The 16,726-nt window shown below is 46.7% G+C and overlaps 1 protein-coding gene across 6 annotated transcripts in view; it reads left to right on the top strand.

Moving 5' to 3' along the window:
* ITPR2 (inositol 1,4,5-trisphosphate receptor type 2) overlaps positions 1 to 16,726 on the top strand; it is a 277,577-nt gene that overhangs the window by 88,024 nt on the left and 172,827 nt on the right. For all 6 annotated transcript variants that reach the window (XM_074587404.1, XM_074587414.1, XM_074587436.1 and 3 more), the window contains 6 exons: positions 250 to 422; positions 2,953 to 3,072; positions 3,175 to 3,360; positions 3,994 to 4,245; positions 5,376 to 5,520; positions 6,464 to 6,614. In XM_074587404.1, the coding sequence (XP_074443505.1) occupies positions 250 to 422; positions 2,953 to 3,072; positions 3,175 to 3,360; positions 3,994 to 4,245; positions 5,376 to 5,520; positions 6,464 to 6,614 (1,027 nt within the window). The remainder of the gene's footprint in view (positions 1 to 249; positions 423 to 2,952; positions 3,073 to 3,174; positions 3,361 to 3,993; positions 4,246 to 5,375; positions 5,521 to 6,463; positions 6,615 to 16,726) is intronic.

Below are 16,726 nucleotides of genomic sequence, written 5' to 3'. Positions count from 1 at the left end.
TGAATTTTGTATATCTTTTCATGAATTCATTCCTTTGGTTTATGAAAGAATAAGACGAGTTAGTCATCCCTGATATTGAATGTTCCTTGGGGTACATATGTCAGGTGTTCCGATGTTCTTTTGTTCAGGCCAGTTCAGAGAGGAAAGTTTTGAGGGTTATTTTGATTGCTAATTGAACTGGATGCTTCTGGTTCTAAAAGAAAAACATTTCTGCTTAATAGGTCATCATGAGAATTTATATTTTTTCAGGAATATATTGCTAAGAACTTCTGCGTCATGCAGTCCCAGATCGGTTATGATATTCTGGCAGAAGACACCATCACAGCTTTGTTGCACAACAACAGAAAACTGCTAGAGAAACACATCACGGCTAAAGAAATAGAAACATTTGTTAATTTACTCAGGAGAAATCGAGAGCCAAGGTTTGAAGTGGTCCATGTAACATTCTTTTTCTGTATTGATAGGCTATTTGCAGTAGCTGTGAATCTGCCTACTATTCATAGTTTTGTTGTCTCTTTCTCCCAGCTTAATTTTTTTTTGACCTGGCAGACAAAAACCCGCATGTACAGTGTCACACTAAAAACCATCAGAACTACCTTTAATTCTTGGGATTTGACCGTATCTGCATTTCAGAAAAACTAGAACCTGTTTTTACTTTGCAGGACAATTTTGAAAATTTGTTTTTAGTTCCAAGTGGACAAGGATAAATAAACAGAAATTTTAATTTCTCATAACTCTGCAGCTCCTCTGTAAAACTGCCTCTTGGTTGGTTCCCCTGCTAATAATCTTGGTGCAAATTACACAGTTGTCCATTTTTCTGAGCTTTTATTAATATTAGTTTTCCTGGAGGTTCTGATTCCAGGTCAGACTGAACGGGGCCTAGGGTGCTGAACATCCCAGTAAACATGTGTCCTAGACCAGATGTTGTTCCAAATGAAAAATTCTGGCCTTGAACTTCTGTCAGTTGGAAATTTTTTTGATTAGCTTTGGGTCAGAATATAAAGGATTTTTTTTTTTTAATGGAAAATCTGTCTATTTTTTTTCATTGGATTTTCAGGTGTAAAATTACCAAAGTAATACAAATATAAGAAATTAATGTACTGAAGGCCAAATAATGTCCTCTGTAATTGTGAATACTGTTTTTCTGTTAGTGATTAAGGATATTGCTCAAGGCCCTGGTGCTTCACTGCTTCAATTATTCTCTATATGTCTGCAGCCGTTTTGCCTCACTGTAATCTCATTGCCTCTCCCATGCTAACCTGTGGTGGGTTTGGTCAGTACTAAGAGAAAAGCACATGAAATCAGGTCATGCTCAGTGCTGAAGGGTCCTAGTGTTTATTGACAATCTCATGTCACTTTTTTTTTTGTGATGGAGGGTGTCATAGTATTTGTTGCATAACTACATTGTGCAGCTGCTGTGTATTCACTTCTTTAAGGCTCGAGTCCTGAAAGCTATAAATGTTTGAAAAATGAACCTTTCCAAGGTGGTGCAATCTGAACAGTAAAGGCTTGATTTCCTGACGCTTATTTTCATGGAGAGTCTCGCAGACTTTTGCAGCATTACTTGTGTGAGAATTGTGGCAGTATGCTCTAAAACACATGAGCTATAAAAACATAAAACCTTCCCAAGTTTTAGCTCCAATTAAGTAACTCCCCCATAATTCTATGTAATTATGTACTGTTTACTTAATATTATCTTTGTGATGCAATGTTACTGTGTGCACTGTTAATTACCTGTTGCCACAAAGCTTCATTTCAGTGGTGGGTAAAATTGTTCCAAAGCGTACCCTCAAAATGCTTTCTGCACTCATCCCTTGCAGTTCTCAAACTTCTGTGGGGAGTGTGGTCGGTGCTAACACAGGATATTCTGATTCCCTCTGGTAGGATGATCATCTATAGATGTTCAAACTATTGTATCCTTGAACGCCCAACAGTAGATGCTCAAATTTTTTACCTGGATTTCTAAGGAAGTGGAGTATATGATCTGTGTGAGCCTGCTCATATCTGTGCCTCCACCAGCTCTTGAGCCTCTTGCCCAGTTTTAGCTACATTTGCTAGAGGAGTGGTGGGCTCAGAGATACACAGTTCCTATGAATGTCATTGAAAGAAGAAGCTACATAGAGAGAAGAGGCCCTTATATTATTCCAGTGAGGCAAAGGCTGCAATATGGACTGTTAATACACATAGAAGACTCCATGAAAGAGAGACAAGACGCAGATACCTAATGAATGTCGCAACTGTGAAGAAAGCTTCAACATGAACCTTGTTAAACATCAGAAGACCTAAATTTGAGAGGCAAATTCATAGGAAACTGATTTCCATGCAAAGCTTTGTTATTTCTGCTTTACGTGGAATGACCTCTTTGAATACAGAGATCATGTCTTCAGGTCCTGCCAGATCTTCAGTCTTCACTAATTGTTGGCTGTGTCACTTCAGAGATTTTAAATGGCATCTTTAAAAGGTGGAGATGTGGACTCCTCCAGTGGAATGGAGAGGGCACACGGCTATCTCCAGCACAAGGAAACATCTCCTTGCTACTTGGGTTAGGCAGACACGTGCTACCTGGTGGGGAAGATGGGTGAGAACATGTACTCTTGCTTTTGGTTCCTGACAAGGACAAGGGCCTTCAGTGGAGCTCCCCTGCCTCAGGCTGCTCCTGAGTTCTGGCACAACTCTTTGGCCTTTGATTTGCTGAGAAGTGTCACACTTGGAAATTCTTCTTTTCACTCCCTGACTGATTCTTCAGCACCATTCAGAGTGACTCTCAAAGCTATTACTCATCTTTATCTGTTGTGAGTTGCAATAGTATTAATCAGCAAAGATCGTATGTTGATAAATCTTGTGATTTGTGCTCCCTTGAGCATATTAGTGATGGATGCTAGAGTTTTCTACTGCAGTGTTTCTGTGTAGTATTTTAAGTCTCATGTTCTGTTGCATCTGTGTTTTTTGCAGGTTCTTGGATTATCTATCGGACCTGTGTGTATCTAACACCACAGCAATACCAGTAACTCAGGAACTCATCTGCAAGTTTATGCTGAGCCCAGGGAATGCTGACATTCTCATTCAGACCAAGTGAGCATCCGTAATCAGAACATACCTTTTTTGTTACCTGCTTTGTTGTTGTATTTGTAGCAGTTTTCGAGTGGGTCCATTGTGAATGGTTTGCATTTGCAGGCTGGTTTCGACACAAATGGACAATCCCTTGGAATGCCCAGTCGTATCGGATGACATTGATGAAGAGGAAGTGTGGCTTTACTGGATTGACAGTAACAAGGAGCCTCATGGCAAAGCCATCAGGCATCTGGCTCAGGAGGCGAAGGAGGGCACAAAAGCTGATTTGGAAGTTCTTACCTACTACAGGTAAAACTGCTTATTGAAATGGAAGAAAATGTAAACTCTCTGAAGATCCTGGTTCTGTTCTTATCCAGTTCATTTCCCAGTATCAAAAAAGGAAGCCATGTCATGCCAGAAAGTGAGATTAAAAGTTTATTTCAAATTTTTCCTGTAGGAAGCATCACAATATCTGCTGTCTGTTCTGGAATAATCTTGATTTTTTTTTTGCTTATGACAGCTCTTTGCATCTCTTTATCATTTGGCCTCTTACCTTTTATTTATTGGGCTTTATTTTTAGGTTGTGCTGTCCTGTAAGCAAGGCATGCTCTGAGGGAGGAACGTCCCGAGGATTAGAGGGGAAATGGAATCATGGAGCAGTGTCTTACACTGATTGAGAATGAATAGTCCAAATGCTTCAGCCTTCCATTGAACAATACTTCCTTTGTGTTTCAAAGGCAGCCCAGTCTTCATGGGGGCTGGAGCGTGACATTAGTATTTTTAATGGCAAGTTGATTCCTTGCTTAGCAAAGTCACTCCTGTTATTTTTTAGGATTTATATCAGAAAGGCTGACATCAGGCTTGTAAAGTGAGATTCTGAGGTACCTTGTTTCATTTCCAACTGGTTTCTTTGAACAGCATATGTTATTGCCTGTTTTTAAGGTACCAACTGAACCTCTTTGCAAGAATGTGCCTGGACCGCCAATATCTTGCCATCAACCAGATTTCTGCACAGCTGTCGGTAGACTTGATCCTACGATGTATGTCTGATGAAAGCCTCCCTTTCGACCTCCGGGCTTCTTTTTGTCGGCTGATGCTACACATGCACGTGGACAGAGATCCTCAGGAATCTGTGGTACCTGTCAGATATGCCAGATTGTGGACTGAAATTCCTACTAAGATCACAATTCATGAGTGAGTTGAAAGTGTTTCAAACTAAAGTGCAAAAGTGTAATGGTTTGTCTCAGAACAAAATGGTTGTAGATGTCTGATGTCGACAGAACACATATGTGAAAAGGTGTTCTGTTGCAGAGCAGAGAGGGATTAATTATTGTTACTCTTGGAAACTTCCAGGAGTTACTAACTCTTGGAAAGTTGAAGTAACTTTCCATTATTGTTACTCCTTGAAACTTCTTGGAAAGTTTTCCATGTAGCTTTCCATGGAAATATTTCAATTTCATTTTTCACTGTGTTCTTATAGGGAACAAGCTGGAGAAAAACGGAATGGCCTTTTCTCAAACCAACTGAACTTGAAGTAATCCAATTGTGTCTAACATTACAGGTTTGCTAGGCTGGAACTCAGTTTTATACTTCAAGCTCAACTGAAAGCCACAGTTGGAAAGCCAGGATTTACAGTTAGGTACAGCTATTGCCCCAGAAACAGTTCAGAGAGGCTTTGGCCTCCACCCAGCACAGTACTTAAGCACGTGTTAAATTTAAGTATGGGAGAAGGACTCATTGACTTCAGTGGAAACCCTCTCTGGCTTAATTGATTTGATGGAGCAGCGCCACTGGGCTAGACCCAGACAGGGAGTATCTGGCTGAAGAGAGAAAGAGGAAGAAGTACAGCAGTGCAGCAGACAGTATTGCTTCTGTTACTGAGATGAAGGACTGTTTTGACATATATGAAAAATCAGTCCTAGTTGGTAGTGCAAAGGAAGAAGCTGACTGTCCCGAGCTGCTTTCCTAATCTGCTGTCTTCCTTGCAGAAATAGTAAAGTCTGGCTGATGGGTAGAGAGGGCAGCTGAGACTTAGTACCTTATTGAGTTGCCACAGTGAGATTTAAGAGTGCTCTCTGCCAGAACCATAGTTTTTTCCTGTCTCTTATTCCTGTTCACTGAAATACTTCCTGGTACTGTTGGAGGGAAGGTTTGTGCATCCTCTTTGCCTATCTATGCAGAATCAGCTGACCTCTACCCCTTCTCCTTACAGAGAACTGACAGTAATTTTATAGCATTGTGATTGGTTTGTTTTTAATTTAGTGACAACTGATCCTGATATCAGAGGTGTTTAATTTTCTTTCCTTCCTTGCCTTGCATTGTAGGTATGATTCTTTCACAGACTCTTCGAGAAATGAAATGAAGAGGAAGTTTGCGCTCACTATGGAATTTGTAGAAGAGTACTTGAAAGAAGTTGTAAATCAGCCCTTTCCTTTTGGAGACAAAGAGAAAAATAAACTTACATTTGAGGTACTTCTCAGCTATGTGTGTCCTATTCACAGTATTCCTCCTCATTTTAGCTAAGTTGACATTGGCTCTTTCAAAACAAAGATAGTTGCAGAATAAACGTCAGCGTAAAATGTCCTAAAGAAACACCAGTTCCTAATTCCAGTGTTCTTGGTGATGACTGTTACTGCAGAAAATAATATTACTGTCTGCCGTCAAACAGATTCTTTTTTTTTTTCCATCCTTCTCCTGAAATGGTTGCATTTCAGTGGCAGGAGGGAAGGGACTGTGTCCACATGACCTTTCTCTCCACATCAGTGAATTAACATGCAGGGATTCTTCCGAATAAGTAAGTACCGTTCTCTGTGTAAGATATGACACTGAAGGAAATACTCTGAATAACCTAATCTTGTGTTTTAAATATTTTTAGATAGGGACTTTAGATAGGCCTAAATCTTCTACATTGAAATAACATTCAACAGAGCGGTAATGCTTACAGCTTTTATAGCTCTTCCTCTAGCCTGCCTCCCAAACTTTGTCGCTACTGCCTCTGGTCATCTGAAATGACCTCTGTTCAAACTTACCAGCGTTGTCTTACTCTTCTTCTGACTTCCATCTTCCCCACAGCTGCTGCCCCTTTAAACAATTTCCTGGAGTCTTTCTTCTCAATCTTACGTATCTTCCCAGATGTAATTGTCTCTCTTCATGCCTTCCTAAATCTCGTGTTGGTTTTGCTCTCTGTTGTAATTTGACTGACCAATTGTTTTGCCTAACTCTGAAAAACATTTGATGTCACTGGCTTTAGTCCAAGGCTCATTTAAATCAGTGGAAAGACTTGTACTAATTTGAATTCTCTCTAGATCTGGATCTCTGTGAAAGCTGCTGTGTGAAATGAAACCATATTGCACAGCCAAATACCACAAAGGTTGCCGATACATCCTTCATTTTTAATTTCTTTTTCTCATAGGTGGTACATCTGGCTCGAAACCTCATATACTTTGGCTTTTATAGTTTTAGTGAGCTTCTCAGACTGACCCGGACGCTGCTGGCAATTCTAGATATTGTTCAAGTTCCTATATCATCATACTTCGAAAGGTTGAGCAAGTTTCAGGATGGAGGTGAGAGAAGCAGCAAAGACTGTTATTCCAGCGTGTAATTCATTATTTAGGTTGGAAATAATTTATTGATCTTTCAAGGTTCTTTATTCCCCCATAAACCCACCTATGGGAATGTACTGTAGGATACATTAAGACGGTCAGCTAAAAAGGAACCTTTTTGAACAGACCTGCAGACTTCATGACTTGTGGTTACTGTGTTGGTCCTACTGCTCCTTTGCTTGTTTGGAACTGAACTTTCATATGTGGATCTAAGCCTCAGCCTCCTTTGTGCTGAACATCCCAAGAAAGTGCAGATGGCATTTGCCTGGGCACGGTGATTATGTTGGCTCATATGTGGCACCAGTGTTTATTAGTCATTTTAGTATTTCATTGAAAGGGAGAATAAGATGTTACTGGTCCCACAGCTGCAGAAGCTCCAGATGAGGCCATCCTCTGCATGCGTTTGTCAGTTTAGAATATTTTTTTTTTTAACCCAGACCAGAATGCCTGGCTGACAGCCCCAGGACAATGCTGTATGTCCCACTGCCTTTTCTACCATGGCTTAAAACTGGGTTGAAGAATGAGCATGCCAGGAAGGTGCTGAAACATAGCAGTTTAGTTTTCCGGTGTGTGTGGAAGGGAGGTGTGACAGTCATGTGTGCTTGAGGGTCCAGGAGACCGGCTGATGGCAAATTCTGTTTTAATATGTGGCTGCTGTAAGTACCATTGCGCTGCCAATTGTCCCACAGCACCAAAAAGGATGAGCTGTCTTGTTTGAAACAACAATTACTTTGTATTTTCTCTGGGAAGCCTTTTCGTAGCCTTGAGTTTTCCTAATCATCATTTTGCTCAGTTTTCTGAATCATCATTTTTGCTACAGGTGCCCTGCCTGAGTGTGCCATCCTTCATAACGGTTTTCTTCTTTGAGGTTTCACATACTCCGGAGAAGCGTGGACTGTCATTGTCATCTCCGGGCCAAGAAGTCTGGTGCTTGGTTTTCTTGATCTGTCCTCCATCACTGCCAGGACACTTTACTGAAAGCCCCTGAAAGTCTTTCCTGAGATGCTGCGCGCACTAACGTGTGCTATAGCTGGCTGCAGTCCCTCTACAGCACTAGAGAAAGGCTGTATGTTCAGACACTTGGAATTACGTTTTCCTTTTTTTTTGTCCCTGAAATACTGCATTGCAGACTCTATTCTTAAATGGCTCTGGACACAGTTTGACTCCAGATAAAATCTTGGCATATTGGCAAGATGGAACATGCAGATGTGCTTCTTCCATCTAGTTTCTCTCTCTGCTCAAGTCTTTACTCCTGGTTATACATCTCATTCAATGTTTTTACTCACCTTCATTACTCATAAAATTGCGTTTCATCCTTAATTCCCTTTTATTTCTGTTGAAGCGTTTCCATTCAGGCTGTGTAGGAGAGGAAAGAACCACCCATTAAGTGCAAATAGACCTGCTCTCAGTTATACTAATTTCCAGAGCAATTCCATGCAAATCAATGAATTTACTCTGAAATAAATGAGTGTGAAGGAATGCAGAAAAAGCTACCACCATGCAAATGGAAGCTCCATAGCCTTGTTAGTAACACTCAAACATTGACAGAAGCCTTGCTGGAAACTTCTGTCACGCATCTGTTTTTGTCTCACATTCTTTCAGCAAAGAAGGCACGGAACAAAGGTGGGATTTTTTGTATGTCTTTCATTAGCTTTGGCCTTTATACAGATTCTTTAGACTTCTTTCTAGGTTGTAGTTGTCTCTGTGGATGTTTATCTTTTAAACACTGTATCAGTTCAGGTCAGGATGTGACAATCCACTGGTGATCTTTTGGAAATGATCTGTGGGTTGGTTTGGTCGGTTTTTTTCCCCCTTTTGTTGCAAACTATATGGCTAGAAAGCCCATTGCTTTAGAGAAGGTTTTTTGCTGGCTCAGACTGTTTTCAGTTGCGTGTGCCATCTTAAGGGAGACCAGAGACAGAGATAATGGCCGTGCTGTCTAGGCTTAAAAATAGGCATTGAAATTTTGCTGCAGAGACACGGGTGTTCTTACGTTGAAATAGCTGTAAGATTTGCTGGAGAGGCCTTCTGCAGTCTTTGACAAAAGGATGCCGTTTTTGGATGGTCATATCTTATTTTCAGCTTCCCTCTTCTGATTGACAGGTCATAAAACAAATGAACTGTGCATTCACTTTGCAGTTGAGACAGAATGATCCCGAATGTTTATCTGTCTGCTGTGCCCAAGCATTTTACCATTCTTCCTTCTTCCTCTGGAGGTTCATACTTACCTACCCATGGGCAGCATTAGGCTATGAAGACATAGATGTCCAAGGATGCGTAATTTAGAAGCAGTTTAAGCAGTTTTGTAAGTCCTATTTAGTATTTCTGAGCACCCAGGTCATAGAACTTCATGCCCATAGAACGTATTTAGTGTCTGAAGAACATATTACTCAAGCAAAGCAAGGGAGTATTTATAAGAAAAAACCACACAAAACCCAATCAGCATTAACTTTAGTTGCAGATTAAGATTAGAGAGGGAGCTCAAGAAGAAAGCATCAGGTATTGTAGTTGCTTACATTCTGGAGACCACTGCTGTGGCTGAAATGTTGAGTGTAACTTCTGCCTACCTTTATTTCATGTGGAAGCCTGCTGGTGAGGAATGAATCAGACCATAGCAGCAGGAGTTTGGATAGCATAAGTTGCTCTAGTTTCTGGGGCTGAGAGAGCTTGTGTCTGCTGAGTATTTGGCTCCACTCCTTCTTTTTTCTTTCCCCCCTTTCCCTCCTGTTTTTTTTTTGTTTGTTTTGTTTTTTTTTTTTAAAAGCACACACACAGATGTTGGGTAGCAGTCCCTTTAAAACCAGCCTCGTGGTTGTCTTGCACCCATACCCTGACTGCGTCTTTGCTACAAGGTAATGAGAAGGTTTCAGTGAGGCCCTAAACACACAGAGCCCTTGACCTGCTTGTGTGCTCTCTGCCTTGCTAGGTGTCACTGAGCTGTAGCTGAGGTGCAATGTGTCCACACCATGCCAGAAAGAGCTGAGCTCAGGGGATTTGCTGGCTTGTGCTGTGGTGTTGTTGGCTACTTCTGTGTCCAGTCTTTTCAGACTTCATAAACTTCTGCTTGAGCCCACAGTAAGGGGCAGAAAGTGTTTTCTGTCTGAATGGTGGTGGTAGGCTGGGACTTACGTGCCTCTGCATGTAGAGGATGTTAACTGTGAGTGAGTCTTGACTTCAGACTGGGCTTGAGTCTGCGTTTGATAGGGAGACCTTGCTGTATTAGGGCTGCTGAAACAGGCCTTTGTATGAGATGATCGTGTGTCTTAATGATGTTCCTGTACTTTCTGTATCTTCTGGGGGAAGGGGAAAGACCAGGGGTCTGATTCTACAGTGCCTTGCATCTTGTGCAGTCACGTCTACCCAAACAATTTTGACCCCAAAGGTGCCGATGTTACCTAGGTCTTGTGGAGTCTGGGTCGTCCTTGTCCAGGATCCACTATGGATCCTGAGGAGTGAACAGGCCAACAGAGAAATTAGTCTCAGGAATTTCATGTAGATCCCTCCTCACTCTGACAGTAAGGATTGTTCACCAGGCAAAGCTGTAGGTATACATTGCTTTTCAATTTTACAGTACTTATAAGATCGTACATCAAAGATTCCCCTTCTCCTTTTACACAGATATCCCCTCTCTCTGTTATAAAACTAAGTTGTTGAGAACATCTGTTAGTTGTTTTATCAGTTACCTGCCTTGGGTTTTTATTGTCCCTTTTAACTTACAATCCTGATCTGAGACTATTGAGTAAAAAGGATTACAATAGGAAGTAACTCAGCCTGTTTTTTTGTGGTTTTTGAAAATTTTCTAAATTGCCCTGGCATTTTCTAAAGTCAGGATGGTCTGTTGGTTTTTTCCATAAAATACAGACTGATGGATTGTTCCCTGCCCTTGTTCAGGATGGTGGGAGCCCTCCGTGCAGTCAGTTAGGGGTGAGGGTGAGTTCTTCATGTCTTTGGAGAGATCAGATTCTGCTCTCCCATCTCTCTCCAGACTGTGGCAAGGATCTCACTCCGTAGCATCCTCTCTGGCAGGTCCAATACTTGCAACATTCAGATCGTACCTTTGCACACAGAGAACTGCAGGTAGGTGTCCCTCCAACAAATTGTTGCTCCAGGCATGTGCACGTTTACACAGCTTCTTTCTTAAGGAAAGTTAGCTTCCCTGAGTTGCTGTCCTGGTTCCGGCGGGGATAGGGTTAATTTTTCCTGGTATTCCATGCCATGTGAGCCACGCCCACCCTGAGCTGCCGGGGGAGGGGGCAGGAAGTTGCTGCTTAAAAGCGGGCAGGGTCCAGCCGGCGAGTGGCAGGGAGCAGCGGTTCCGTAATCGCGTTTGTATATTCCCCTATCCGTGTTGTTGTTGTTGTTGTTTGGCTGTTCCCTTTGCTGTTCTGTTAAACTGCCTTTGTCTCAACCCAAGAGTCTTGCCTTTTCTTACGATTCTTCCTGTATTAGGAAGGCGCGAGCGAGCGGCACGTGGTTCTTTGTTGCCATCTGAGGCTAAACCACGACAGTCCTTTTTGGCGCCCAACGTGGGGCTTGAAGGGTTGAGATAACGACAGAATCCAACTAGAACGTGGAAAAAACGGTTTTGGTTTTTTTTTTTTTTTTTTTCTTGTATGCATTTATTTTATTAGGTAAGTAGTCACTGGTCATCATGTTGCTTGGTTTGTTCTCATGGCTGTGTTACATAAATTCCTATATGGCTTATGTACTCCCTGCGATGCTGTTTACCATGTCTGGAAGAGGGATGAGGATTATCATTCTGCTGTCCTGTGCGATATCTGTTTATGATATGATAACATCACTGTTCAGACGGTTATTTTGGGGTGTTTATGTGGTTTTGCTGTCCTGTCCGTACATTGGACACCGTCTCTCAGAATTTGTTAATAATTTCCCCAGCCCTTTTGCCTCCCTTTTCTCCTTCGGGTCAGGTATGACAGCTTTTGAGAATCTTGAATATCCTTGGGATACTCAAACCAGCGTGTTCCTAGTGCTATGTCTCCTGAATACGTTCCAGGTCTTGTTTAGGGTTAAGCGACTATTTAAGACTACCACCCGGAGATCTGCTCCGAGGCTGGATAGTCAGGGGTGGCATGGCATGTGGGAGAGCATGGGCAGGTACCTAGAGAACTACTCGCCTCCAATGGTCTGGGACTTCACCCCTGAACAATTACAGGACCCTGATAAAGTGGTAGAATATTTGAAGGGAAAATGCTGTGTCTATTCTAGAGAGGCACAACTCACCGCGCTGTGCTGGGCCCTGGCCAGTATCTACCAGGCACTGCTCAGAATTATGCAGCACCCTCAAGGGGAAGAGATGGAAACCAGGCCGGCAGCCCCTGCGGCTGCTGCAGCCCCTGCGTCAGCCACTGCGGCTGCTGCAGCCCCTGCGTCAGCCACTGCGGCTGCTGCAGCCCCTGCGTCAGCCACTGCGGCTGCTGCAGCCCCTGCGTCAGCCACTGCGGCTGCTGCAGCCCCTGCGTCAGCCACTGCGGCTGCTGCAGCCCCTGCGTCAGCCACTGCGGCTGCTGCAGCCCCTGCGTCAGCCACTGCGGCTGCTGCAGCCCCTGCGTCAGCCACTGCGGCTGCTGCAGCCCCTGCGTCAGCCACTGCGGCTGCTGCAGCCCCTGCGTCAGCCACTGCGGCTGCTGCAGCCCCTGCGTCAGCCACTGCGGCTGCTGCAGCCCCTGCGTCAGCCACTGCGGCTGCTGCAGCCCCTGCGTCAGCCACTGCGGCTGCTGCAGCCCCTGCGTCAGCCACTGCGGCTGCTGCAGCCCCTGCGTCAGCCACTGCGGCTGCTGCAGCCCCTGCGTCAGCCACTGCGGCTGCTGCAGCCCCTGCGTCAGCCACTGCGGCTGCTGCAGCCCCTGCGTCAGCCACTGCGGCTGCTGCAGCCCCTGCGTCAGCCACTGCGGCTGCTGCAGCCCCTGCGTCAGCCACTGCGGCTGCTGCAGCCCCTGCGTCAGCCACTGCGGCTGCTGCAGCCCCTGCGTCAGCCACTGCGGCTGCTGCAGCCCCTGCGTCAGCCACTGCGGCTGCTGCAGCCCCTGCGTCAGCCACTGCGGCTGCTGCAGCCCCTGCGTCAGCCACTGCGGCTGCTGCAGCCCCTGCGTCAGCCACTGCGGCTGCTGCAGCCCCTGCGTCAGCCACTGCGGCTGCTGCAGCCCCTGCGTCAGCCACTGCGGCTGCTGCAGCCCCTGCGTCAGCCACTGCGGCTGCTGCAGCCCCTGCGTCAGCCACTGCGGCTGCTGCAGCCCCTGCGTCAGCCACTGCGGCTGCTGCAGCCCCTGCGTCAGCCACTGCGGCTGCTGCAGCCCCTGCGTCAGCCACTGCGGCTGCTGCAGCCCCTGCGTCAGCCACTGCGGCTGCTGCAGCCCCTGCGTCAGCCACTGCGGCTGCTGCAGCCCCTGCGTCAGCCACTGCGGCTGCTGCAGCCCCTGCGTCAGCCACTGCGGCTGCTGCAGCCCCTGCGTCAGCCACTGCGGCTGCTGCAGCCCCTGCGTCAGCCACTGCGGCTGCTGCAGCCCCTGCGTCAGCCACTGCGGCTGCTGCAGCCCCTGCGTCAGCCACTGCGGCTGCTGCAGCCCCTGCGTCAGCCACTGCGGCTGCTGCAGCCCCTGCGTCAGCCACTGCGGCTGCTGCAGCCCCTGCGTCAGCCACTGCGGCTGCTGCAGCCCCTGCGTCAGCCACTGCGGCTGCTGCAGCCCCTGCGTCAGCCACTGCGGCTGCTGCAGCCCCTGCGTCAGCCACTGCGGCTGCTGCAGCCCCTGCGTCAGCCACTGCGGCTGCTGCAGCCCCTGCGTCAGCCACTGCGGCTGCTGCAGCCCCTGCGTCAGCCACTGCGGCTGCTGCAGCCCCCGTGGTAGCCACTGCGGCTGCTGCAGCCCCCGTGGTAGCCACTGCCACTGAACCAGGGAACCAACCCGTGCCGGTATCAGTTGCCCCCATACAGAAGAAGAAGTACACAAAGAAATCAGTTCGCTTAGTAAGAGATGATGATGAACCAGGGTCATCACGAGAGCAGGAGGAAGAGGCAGAACCAGAGATAATTACTCGATCCCTATCCTTGAGTGAGCTGCGGGATATGCGAAAAGATTTCAGCCGACTTTCAGGCGAGCACATTGTCACCTGGCTGCTCCGGTGCTGGGATAATGGGGCCAGTAGCCTGGAATTAGAGGGTAGGGAGGCCAGGCAGCTGGGATCCCTGTCTGGGGAAGGCGGCATTGACAAGGCGATTGGGAAAAAGACCCAAGCCCTCAGCCTCTGGAAACGACTCCTGTTAGGCGTGAGGGAGAGGTACCCCTTCAGTGAGGATGTTGTATGTCAGCCAAGCAAGTGGACTACCATGGAAAGAGGTATCCAGTACCTGAGAGAATTAGCCGTGCGGGAGATGATTTATTATGACTTGGACAATGCAGACTTACCCACAGACCCTGATGAGGTGCGATGCACAAGGCCCATGTGGCGGAAGTTTGTATGGAGCGCACCATCGTCATATGCCAACTCCCTGGCAGTAATGGAATGGAAAGGTGAAGAGGGACCAACGGTGGATGAGGTAGCTGGCCGGCTCCGGCGATATGAAGAAAGTCTCTCTTCCCCCCTTGTCTCAGCTGTGGAGAAACTGTCGCGGAAGGCCCAGCAACTTGAAGAGAATATGTCCTACTCCCCACCTGCACAGGCCAGCATCTCAGCTATTACAAGCAGGCATTTCCCCACTCAAGAGAGAGAGTACAGAGGGTACACACCACGAGGCACCCTGTGGTTCTACCTGCGGGACCACGGAGAGGACATGAGGAAGTGGGATGGACAACCTACTTCGACCCTGCGGACACGGGTACAGGAGTTGCAAGGAAGGACAACCATAAAAGGGGATCCCTCCAGGAAAAGTGCCGCCCCAGTTTCCAGTGGGCCGTTCCCCAGACAAAGCAGAAGGCCTGATCTTGCTTCTGATCCTCTTGAAGGAACTTCCAAGTCATTTATGCAAGAAGTGAGTAATGGATACTATGACGAGTATTAGGGGGGCCCTGCCTCCGGCCAGGTGGAGGAAAGGGACAACCGGGTTTATTGGACGGTGTGGATTCGATGGCCTGGCACATCAGACCCACAGGAGTATAAGGCTCTAGTGGACACGGGTGCGCAGTGTACTTTAATACCATCAAGCTATAGAGGGGCAGAACCCATTTGTATTTCTGGGGTGACAGGGGGATCCCAAGAGTTGACTGTACTGGAGGCAGAAGTGAGCCTAACTGGGAATGAGTGGCAAAAGCATCCCATTGTGACTGGCCCAGAGGCTCCATGCATCCTTGGTATAGATTACCTCAGGAGAGGGTATTTTAAGGACCCAAAAGGGTACCGCTGGGCCTTTGGCATAGCTGCTTTGGAGACAGAGGAAGTTAAACAGTTGTCTGCCTTGCCTGGTCTCTCGGAGGATTCTTCTGTTGTGGGGTTGTTGAGGGTCGAAGAACAGCAGGTGCCGATTGCTACCACAACGGTGCATCGGCGGCAGTATCGCACTAACCGAGACTCTCTGATTCCCATCCATGAGCTGATTCGTCAACTAGAGGTTCAAGGAGTGATCAGCAAGACTCGCTCACCCTTTAACAGTCCCATATGGCCGGTGCGAAAATCTAATGGAGAGTGGAGGCTAACTGTAGACTATCGTGGTCTGAATGAAGTCACGCCACCGCTGAGTGCTGCCGTGCCGGACATGCTAGAACTCCAGTACGAACTGGAGTCCAAGGCAGCCAAGTGGTATGCCACGATTGATATAGCGAATGCATTCTTCTCAATCCCTTTGGCAGCAGAGTGCAGGCCACAGTTTGCTTTCACTTGGAGGGGCGTCCAGTACACCTGGAATCGACTGCCCCAGGGGTGGAAACACAGCCCCACCATTTGCCATGGACTGATCCAGACTGCACTGGAACAGGGTGAAGCTCCAGAACATCTGCAGTACATTGATGACATCATTGTATGGGGAAACACAGCAGAAGAAGTTTTTGAGAAAGGGAGTAAAATAGTCCAAATCCTTCTGAACGCTGGTTTTGCTATAAAGCGAAGTAAGGTCAAGGGACCTGCGCAGGAGATCCAGTTTTTAGGAATAAAATGGCAAGATGGACGCCGTCAGATTCCAATGGATGTGATCAACAAAATAGCAGCTATGTCTCCACCAACTAGTAAAAAGGAAACACAGGCTTTCTTAGGTATTGTGGGTTTTTGGAGAATGCATATCCCAGATTACAGTCAAATTGTAAGCCCTCTGTATCAAGTAACCCGGAAGAAGAATGATTTTAAATGGGGTCCTGAGCAACGACAAGCTTTTGAACAAATCAAACAGGAAATAGTCCATGCAGTGGCCCTGGGGCCAGTCCGGGCGGGACAAGATGTTAAAAATGTGCTCTACACCGCAGCCGGGGAGAACGGCCCTACCTGGAGCCTCTGGCAGAAAGCACCAGGGGAGATTCGAGGTCGACCCCTAGGGTTTTGGAGTCGTGGATACAGAGGATCTGAAGCCCGCTACACTCCAACAGAAAAAGAGATATTGGCAGCATATGAAGGGGTTCGAGCTGCTTCGGAAGTAGTTGGTACAGAAGCACAGCTCCTCTTAGCACCTCGACTGCCGGTGCTGGGTTGGATGTTCAAAGAAAGGGTCCCCACCACACATAATGCAACCGATGCTACATGGAGTAAGTGGATTGCACTGATCACGCAGCGAACTCGAATGGGAAACCCCAGTCGCCCAGGAATTCTGGAAGTGATCATGGACTGGCCAGAAGGCAAGGATTTCGGAATGTCACCAGAGGAGGAGGTGACGCGTGCAGAAGAGGCCCCACCATATAATAAACTACCAGAAAATGAGAAGAAATATGCCCTGTTCACTGATGGGTCCTGCCGTATTGTGGGAAAGCATCGAAAGTGGAAGGCTGCTGTGTGGAGTCCTACACGACGGGTTGCAGAAGCCAGTGAGGGACAGGGTGAATCAAGCCAGTTTGCAGAGGTGAAGGCTATTCAGCTGGCTTTGGACATTGCTGAGCGAGAAAAATGGCCAGTACTTTACCTCTACACTGACTCATGGATGG

The sequence above is a fragment of the Larus michahellis genome, chromosome 1 (genome assembly GCF_964199755.1).
Source record: "Larus michahellis chromosome 1, bLarMic1.1, whole genome shotgun sequence".
Lineage (NCBI taxonomy): Eukaryota > Metazoa > Chordata > Aves > Charadriiformes > Laridae > Larus > Larus michahellis.
This window is presented reverse-complemented; position numbering and strand designations above follow the sequence as displayed.